Source organism: Eleginops maclovinus, chromosome 3, assembly GCF_036324505.1.
Source record: "Eleginops maclovinus isolate JMC-PN-2008 ecotype Puerto Natales chromosome 3, JC_Emac_rtc_rv5, whole genome shotgun sequence".
Classification (NCBI taxonomy): Eukaryota; Metazoa; Chordata; class Actinopteri; order Perciformes; family Eleginopidae; genus Eleginops; species Eleginops maclovinus.
This window is the reverse complement of record NC_086351.1, coordinates 11680399-11689482: the sequence shown is the minus strand read 5'-3', so window position 1 is coordinate 11689482 and position 9084 is coordinate 11680399. Positions and strand designations below refer to the sequence as shown.

The 9084-nt window shown below is 39.9% G+C and overlaps 1 protein-coding gene across 2 annotated transcripts in view; it reads right to left on the bottom strand.

Annotated features, from left to right (window-relative positions):
* cdh17 (cadherin 17, LI cadherin (liver-intestine)) overlaps window positions 1-7481 on the bottom strand; it is a 12080-nt gene extending 4599 nt beyond the window's left edge. The window contains exons 1-14 of one of the 2 annotated variants that reach the window (XM_063879866.1): window positions 7140-7238; window positions 6199-6247; window positions 5780-5836; window positions 5199-5294; window positions 4416-4553; window positions 4167-4302; window positions 3419-3577; window positions 2934-3086; window positions 1925-2130; window positions 1692-1823; window positions 1443-1593; window positions 864-1073; window positions 417-493; window positions 153-341 (exon numbers count right to left, since the gene is read on the bottom strand). In XM_063879866.1, the coding sequence (XP_063735936.1) occupies window positions 153-341; window positions 417-493; window positions 864-1073; window positions 1443-1593; window positions 1692-1823; window positions 1925-2130; window positions 2934-3086; window positions 3419-3577; window positions 4167-4302; window positions 4416-4553; window positions 5199-5294; window positions 5780-5827 (1695 nt within the window). In that variant the 5' untranslated portion in view covers window positions 5828-5836; window positions 6199-6247; window positions 7140-7238. Of the gene's footprint in view, window positions 1-152; window positions 342-416; window positions 494-863; window positions 1074-1442; window positions 1594-1691; window positions 1824-1924; window positions 2131-2933; window positions 3087-3418; window positions 3578-4166; window positions 4303-4415; window positions 4554-5198; window positions 5295-5779; window positions 5837-6198; window positions 6248-7139; window positions 7239-7383 lie in introns of those variants that run through there. The other variant, XM_063879864.1, reaches the window with a different exon arrangement.
* Between the last annotated feature and the right edge of the window lie 1603 nt (window positions 7482-9084).

Here is a 9084-nt window from a genome sequence, read left to right as displayed (position 1 = left end):
TATAAAAGGATTAAAAATAATCATCAGATGCAACCATATATAAGCTATGTAAACCACATGAATACTTCCAAAACACTAAATTAATCAGCAAACAGTTACAGATCAAAACCATGGGAAGATCATGTGGGAAAAGTAAGAAAGGAGATACGTACCTTAGACACAACCACATGCCCAAAGCCGTTGCTGTCGGTCTCCACACTGAAAACGCCCTCATCATCTCCAGCAGTGATCTGGAACTCGATGAGCGAGCTGCCGCTGTCGGGGTCATCAGCGTCGGTCGCTTTGATGGACAGCACGGTGTGTCCCACAGGAATGTCCTCAGACAGAGACTGAGTTCCATACTGCACACAGACACATAAATAAAATCAGCCAAACATTGTGAGTAAATAGCAACGGGAAGTGGCTAATATACTTACATCGGTCTTTTCAAACTGAGGCGTCTCGTTGTTGATGTCAATGACCTTGATGACGACCTTACATTCTGTGCTGTAAGCTGTGAGAAGAAAACATTTTTTATTTCAACTTTATTGATTAGTAAACTACCAACAACAATAACTAAAGTGCCAGGGAATTAAGTTGTGGCAGAACATTTATTTTAGGAAATAAACTTGGTAAAAGGATTGTGCAAGAAGTTTTTCACATTTCATAAAAACTCATTTATATAGAATTAAATAAAATAATCAGGGTTTTTGTTGCTTTTGAATTTTTTTACTTGACTAAAGAATTTAAAAAGGTTTATATCTATTGAAAATAAAAAACGGTGGTCTTAATTTTACATTATATTTGGAATTAGCAAAAAAGTGTTTTATTACAACCATTTGACACTTTTTTTTGTGTGTGACATCACACAGTTTGTGAGTTACCTGGATCGCTGACTTTGACGTTGAGGTAATACACATTGTTGTTTTTGCGCTGCAGAGGACGCAATGCCTGGATTGTTCCGGAAGCAGCGTCGATCGAGAACGCATTGGTTGAGGTGGTTGGATTCTCGGACAGGATGGTGTAAGTGAGGTAAGAGTTTAATGTGCCGACTTGATCGTCATCGTGCACCAACAGCAGTCCAATCAGGCTGCCTGGAACCACAGGAAACAGAATTAAAAAATACACAGTTCAAGTGGGCTCCTAGGACTGTTGGAGTCAAAGTAAACCCGACTGTAGATGACTGCAACGTGGAACCAGTAGTGAGTAAACACATGAGAGGAGCTGCAAAAATATCGATGATAACAAAATTATATCATTAAGAATAAGATATGTTTAGCCTACATGACAGGATATAAAAAACTATGCTTTTTCTTTTTGTTTACATTTAGATATTCTTACACAGCACTGCATCTATAGGACTAAAACTTCATTCCTAACGTTGAAACACATACACACATTATGTTATCATCATATACACACACACACACACACACACACACACACACACACACACACCATACCTTCAGGCTCGTCCTCCTGCACCTCAAACTCAGTCTCCATATTTCCACAGATGGGTGCGTTGTCATTTACATCCTCCACCAACACTTGAATCTCCATGGGTGGATCCACGTGTTTGTCATTCTCATCCACTGCGAACACCACCAGGATGTACTGAAACACAAGTTCAACAATCATCCCTAGATTGTGAGATGTTATTTTTATAGGGGATAAACTACATTATGTATTTAAACTAAGCTTTTATTGTGTACCATGTCCTTGTCTTCTCTATCCAGCTCCTCTGTCAGGTGTATTTCTCCATCTTCTGTGATCTGGAAGGGGAATTTCAGCTCTCGCTCCTTCTGCATTAACTTGTAGCTGGCATTGGGCTCATTAGACTGGACCTGGATCCAGAAAGGGAGGAAAGAGGAAGGGAAGGTTAGATACTGGATATAGAGTGGATATGACATGATTGCAAGTCTGCAGTGTTAGAATCCCTCCACACCTTTGCGATGAGCTTAGGGTAAGACTCCTTCAAGTTCTCTTTAACAGTTATCGGGCCAGGATTGACCCACAGGTTTTGCTCCACGACAATGTGCACAATGGCATTTCCACTCAGCGCCGTCTCCGACACTCCTCCCAGGTCCTTCACGCGCACTGACAGGGTGAAGTCTGGGTCTTCCAGGGGGTCCACATTCCTCCTCCTCATTTCTGACACCACAGAGGAAGACGAAAGTTTTAATTAGAGCCGTACGGGAAACAAAGACAACATCTTTGGAGGGTTAAACATTACAAAGTTATTTGAGTAGATCTTTTATTTCAGAAACATGAGTCACATTCTTCTCCCCGTCTGAACTCATCCCCTCAACACCAGATATATCACACCAGCAGCACCAACAGCTGACAGGCGTCTCTTCCTCTGTGGGTCTGTGTTTATCTACATTTACACCACCTGTTAATTTCACATGTTTTGAATTGGCTGAACTTTTAAAGATATTGTACAACATCTACTACACTATATATATTGCAATATTGTACTTTTTACTCCATTACTTTTATAAATATTTTAGTAAGTAGCTTCTTTGCAGGTTTAGATTAAAACTGTATTGATCCCTTGATGAAAACTGCAAGCTGCCCAGCAGTGTATAATATTGTAAAAGTATTCAAGATCTTTACCAGCAGCAACATATTGGTAATTTACATTTTAATGCATCAAATTATTATTCTAAATTTAAAAAATCACATGCATTTACTGAAATGGCCCCTTCTAAATAATGCATGTTCTTACTTTTTGGGTAATTTGAGTACATTTGATGCTGATATGTTCTCTAAACTCTTAATGCAGTTCATTTTCTTTCAACAGAATATTTTTGCACTGTGATATTGTTTAGGTTAGTTCAAGTAAAATATCTAAGCTCTTCTTCAACAGCTGAGTATGTGTACGCACTGCGGATGAGTAGTTCTCAATTTAGTATTTTATTATTTTATTATTATTTATGTTTCTGGATACAAACCTGCTTTCTCCACACAGGTGAAGAAGGGGTTTTCCTCATAGGGGATATTCTGCACTGGACAGTAGTCGTCAAATTTCGTCCTCAGAGCGTCAATGCTGCGATCTTCTCCTCTGCCATAGTGGATGCCTTCTCTAGCCTTAAGCATCTTTTGCCCTGTTAAGGCAAACACACAGATTAAATACTGTTCTGTAAAATGCCAAACAGCTCACAGATGTAAATAAGCATCTTCAAACTCATACTTATTTACAAACTCAAAGTAATCGGTGATCAACATCACGCGACGCGTTTAGCCAATCTGCCTCCGATCAGCATTAATCCCGTATCACAAAATGAGCTGTGTAATCTGGATTTACAGTGGCACTTTACTGCCAGATTACAGGCAGAGATGGACAGATTAAAGACTTTCCCACGGAGGGTGCACCTAGTTCTGTGTTCCCAGATGTCTGTGTGTTCATGTCTCTGTGTCAATGTGTGTGTGTTATAACCTGCTTCTGTTGTGGAGATCTCTCCGGTGTTTGGGTCGACCTGGAACAGAGGGACCTGGTGGTTGTTGGGGATCTGGCTGAACAGGCTGTAGCTCAGGTGAGCGTTTGGAGTCTGTGGGTCATCCCGATCAAATGCAAATACTCGTGCAAAGGGAGTACCTGAAACCACATAGATCTGATTTGATAAAAACTGAAGTCTTACCACAATGAAATAATCTCTGAGTATTTCATACTGGAGAAATAAAATGATGTCAGGCAACATATAGGAATAAGGCTTAACCCTCACGCATGCCAGTAATCCTGCTTTCTAATGCTTCTAGATGTCTATAAACTGCACACTGTTTTTTATGCCATACACATTTAAAAGTACACCAGTTTGAGACACCTTCATGTAAATTCCTTAAAGTCTTATAATTGCAAAGTAATACAGCTGTAATGAGCGACATTTTTTCCTGTCGATGCATCCTGAAGAGCAGCTACATCAAATAACCTTCTAATTTCATAATATATATTAGAAATGCATTCCTATTGTGTATACGCTTGGTGTCACTCTTGAAAAACGTAACAGTTAACACCTGTTTTCCTGTTATTCTCTGAGGGTATAAGTTTGAAATGCAATGCTCTTTCAATGCAAATGAGATACACACCTTAAGAACATTCACTTAGCGATCTCAAGAAGAAATTTCTCGCTAAAAGACACTCAAGCAGTTTTCACAAATACTTGGAAATTCTCCAGTTTAATACGCACCTGTTGGATTGTTTTCTCTGACCACAGCTGTGTAGGTGCTCTGGTTGAAGTAAGGAGCATTGTTGTTGACATCTAACACATTAATCGTCACAAAAACTGGGCCATCCACAACTTCATCATCTTCCAGTGCCTCCACCTGGATAAAACCACACACACACATACAAACACAAGTAAATATAAATACAGTACATACTTTATTGCTACTAAAAGTGTGCTTTGTATTTGCAAAAAGAGAGAGGACCAAGTTACCATGAGCACGTAATGATCATCTCGGGACCAGTCCAAAGGCTTCTCCAGGTACAGCCACCCGTCCTTTGAAATCCTAATGTCTTCCTTACCTTCTCCACTCAGCCTGAAATTATTTACACCTGGAAGGATCACCTGAAACTATGAAGGGAAAGATGGTCACTTAACCTTACCAGTTGTTTAGAATCACATTTACTGCAGGTTGGACACACACGTCTTTCAGGTAAATATCACTATTATTGGAAAACAACTTGAATAAGGTAACCATGCATAAAATATAAAAACATAGCGACATTGTGTAAGTCTGCTCTTTGTTAAATCAGAGTAACTGTATTTTAAAAAAAAAGAGAGGTCCCATTTTCACCTCTCTATCATAATTGCAAGCCAGGCCGCTTTTTCAAATCCAAATCAAATCAAATGTGATTTAAACACAAAATAGAAATGAACTTCGATCAACCTATTGATAGTGATAGTTATCAAAATAACATACTAAGGTGTTCAATCTCTACCTGGGAGTCAAAGAATTATCAAAAAATGTTAATCCCAATGCCAATTGCTCTTGGAAAGCTAACATTCACACACATTCATTCACCGTTGGCCATGCCATCGGGAGCGACTTGGGGTTAATTATCTTGCCCAAAGACACATCGACGATGTAGACTGCACAGGCTGGGATCAAACCCACAACCTTCTGGTAGAAAGACGACCACTCTCCCTCGCAGCCACAGTTGCCCAGAATTGTACTTATGTGCAATGTTTGAGTAATTTCAGTTATGAATGTTATACCTGATGCATGGCATATGGCACTGGTGTCCCTTCTGCCACATCCAGCTCTGTGTTTTGAAACGGTCCCTTCTTTTCCTCCAGATCCTTCCCGAAGGCCTATCAGAACAGAGAGACAGAGTTCAAAGGTCACTGAATACCTTACAGGCTGAGGTCAAACTGAATCTCTCACACTCACGCACACATTAGTACTTTCAACTCCGTACTGTAGCTGAATGTAGTCAGGCATTGAGCTCATGTTTTACAGCCAGGTTATTTATTGAACCAAAAGTACAAGTGGGGAACTCTTATATTTCAGTGCAGGGCAGAGCAAAGTCTACAAGCAAAAGACTAATGCTCAGTTGAGTAATATTCACACTTTCTTTTATGTGTTTTAAATAAGTTACCAAAGGCTTTCTTGCACATATGTCTTTAACCTGGTTATTAATATATTCTTAGTACAGGAATGTAAAGCCTATACTTCCTGCACCTATAAATTGTTCATGCATTAATCCATTATCCTTTTAAGAGGGTCCTGTGTTTGTGCATTTACTATGAATATAAATGAAAGGATAGGAACAACAGTTGGCGGTGTATGTACTCACAATGCTCAACAGGAGTGGGAGCAACAACAGATGCATCACGGGTGTCATGATCACAGCCTGGGAAGGAAGAGGAATAGGAGGAGATAGTGGGGATAGGTGATATAAAAAATGGTGAGGGAGAAAGAAAGAGTTTGAGGAGACATAAGATTTAAAATAAGCACTTGAAAATAATAAAATGGCATTTTATTATTATTTTATCTGCTGCTAAATTTTTATTTATCTTCTGCTTGTGGGAATGATGGAAAATGGTGTCCATCTAGAAACAATTAACCCCAGTGTGCCTCAGTACACATTTTTCTCTGTTCAGCAACATGAGTTATTGATTCATAAAGAAAAGGAAAATGTGTCCTTGGGTATCTACACATGTACATGCTATCTCCTTGTGTAGCTCCACCGACACATCCAGCTCAACCACCCACCTGAGCGCACCGAAGAAACTGAAAGTCAAAGCTCACATGCGCCGCCAGACTTTAAAAAAAAAAAAAAAATCACACAGGGTGTCAACATCACAAAGGTACGCAAAGGTCAATATGGAAACGTCAATGAGTTTACAGCTATCTCAGACTTTATAATAACATAACAACCTCCATAATGTGTTTGGATAGGGTTCTGTGGTTTAATTTTATACAAATTGATTGATAGCAAACACTGTCTCTCTGACATCCAAAATGTACATGTGGATAAGGTGTTATACACTTTGACTCTGCCCAGCGACAGTCTGTCTCAAACACGTTACGGATAACAGCAGAATAAATGTGCAATATTGTATGAGGTAACATCACAATGACTAAGCTTTGGACAATCACAGTATTCATTCATGTTGAACAACATTAGAAATTAAGAAATGTAGACTCGTAAAATCCAGCGGAGAGAGGAGGCTAAAGTCTGCCTCCACAGAAAAGTGAAGGTGACATTGAGTCGCTGCTAATGACCTTATTGTAGCACAGCACGCTTTTAATGTCACCGCCCTGGTACAGTCCTTAGTAAAAGAACACATGGTAACTTTAGTTCACTTTCGCATGAGTGGAACTTTAATTAAGATTTTGTCTCCAGGTGATCACTACCTCTTCTGACGGGAATATTCAAACCAATGCTGGCACTACCAATGAACATAAATCCCTTATGATTTTAGCACGACTTCCTGTTAGGAGAACACTGCAAATGGATAAATGTACTGTATTTGTCCAAACAAGGATTGATGTACGTATGGTGGAATAATTTGAGTGTTGCGGGCCCTTTCCTCCTCCTTTCTGCAAATTGGCTAAATGACCTTTGTCAGTGTGCATTTCAGCTGTTCAAACATCAAATCTAATGTCCACTACAGGTAATATCCCCTCAAAGCCAGGCACTGGAGACAAACCAGGAAGCCACCAGAGAGGAAGGACAGGTCGAATGTCAGATTTGCCAACGCCTGACGCCCAGGCCCTGCCAAAGTCAACTGAAGATCACAGCATTTCCGACTCAAACTGAAAGCACTGGACACATAAAACACATCCAGTCAACCCCAACGGAGGCAGATCAGTTTCTTTCCAATTGTCTCATCAAAATCGACTCCAAATACTCAACATTTTCAAAGCTAGGAGACACAGAGTGAGCAGACTTACCTCTCCGAAGCGATCTAGCGAGTCACTCCCCAGATCTCAGAATGATCTTAGAGCCCCATCCTGTTTGGTCAAACGTTAACCAAGTGCTAACCAGCTATGTTTTATTGGATCTAATGATTGTCTAATCACCCTGCCCTCATGTGGAGCTGGCCAATGGGAGAGATCTGACAAGGGAGAAGGGGACAGGAAGAACAGAACAATGATTCAGACAGTACAGTAAAAGACAAACATACTATCACTTAATATTAGACAGTCATTTACATAAATACTCACCTGTCAGATTGTTTGTGGATTATAGAAGCAAACAAACCAGTAGAAGGATTTTTACAAAAGTATTTTTTAGACGACGTGTGCGTGGATTGAGTAGAACAAAACTTTACAAAATGGGTATAACAACGGGGGGTAGTAAGTAGAAATCTGCTATTCAGCGTTTACGTTTCAATTTCCCCTCAGACTTTGACCTATGCACCTCTGCACTGTTTCCTGTCAGATTTTCCATTAGTAGCAGTGCCAGATAAGGAGCTGTGTGTGTGTGAGACAATAGGACTAACAGATTACACTCACAATCCATTGCATCATAAGAATGCAAACTTATTGGGTCATCTGGTGTGATTCAGCAGGTCAAGACACAGACTATAAAATTGTTCAATGGCGGGTGAGAATCCTCCCTAAATTGTTCCACCTCTAGAAAGTTTATAACACATTGAACAATCAGAGATGAGTGCAGCTGTGTTGCTGGACTAACAGCAATGTGGTACCTCTCTGTATTGAGGTGAATTTGCAGCACACTTCAAGTGAAGTAGCCTTTTCAAGGACTTTGTTACTTTCACAGAAAAAGCTGTCTGAGCAAGACATGTGTTATCTGACAGTAGCTACATCAAGCTGCGGCAGCTCTGTAATCTCTTGTTGTATTTGCTTTAAGGCTGAGGAGGTCAATTTAACTCAAGCTTTAATAATAAAAAAAACAATAATACGGTGTGCAGAAATCTAGTTTTAACTTAAAATGTGGTAACAATGGTACTTTATAAGTGTTTTGTCTAATATATTTTTGCCTTCACATTCCTGACCCATCCTCACATTAAACCAGAATTATTTTCAAAGACACCCAGATGCTGCACATGCTATCATCATGGGCTAAAAGCTGCGGGCTAGACAAGCTGCGGAAAGCTGCTTGGAAACAACGCAGAGCTTTATGTGAATCTGCAACTGTAGAATAACAAGCTGTGTGTGAGTCACCGTTTCACGGCACCGTCATTTAACCAGAACCTGTGAGAGCAGTGTTGATGTCTCAGCGGATGAAGCCATTAATTCAGATGGAGGTGACTCAGTTATGTAATGTTTGCTGCTCTGTCTTCTGATAGATTTTCTGGCCAATGTGCTCCAACTCCATCTGCCTGATGCTTACTCAAATGAACAAACACAACACACTTCCTGGGAATGTTACCGTGGCAACATATTTTACCGCTTTTCTCTCTCACACAGGCAAACAAACATAAAAAGGGGACTAAATGTGTTTCTAAAAGTTCAGCTTTAATGTCACCTGACTCATCTTTTGACAGCTCAGTTGTGCGTCTTTTGTATCAAAGCTGAGTCACCCACGGTATTATTTCATTGTTAATTTTGAGATGACAGACAACAAGCAACAGTTTTTTTTCTTATCCAAAATTGGATGATGTCACTTTATTTCAATACACAACACTG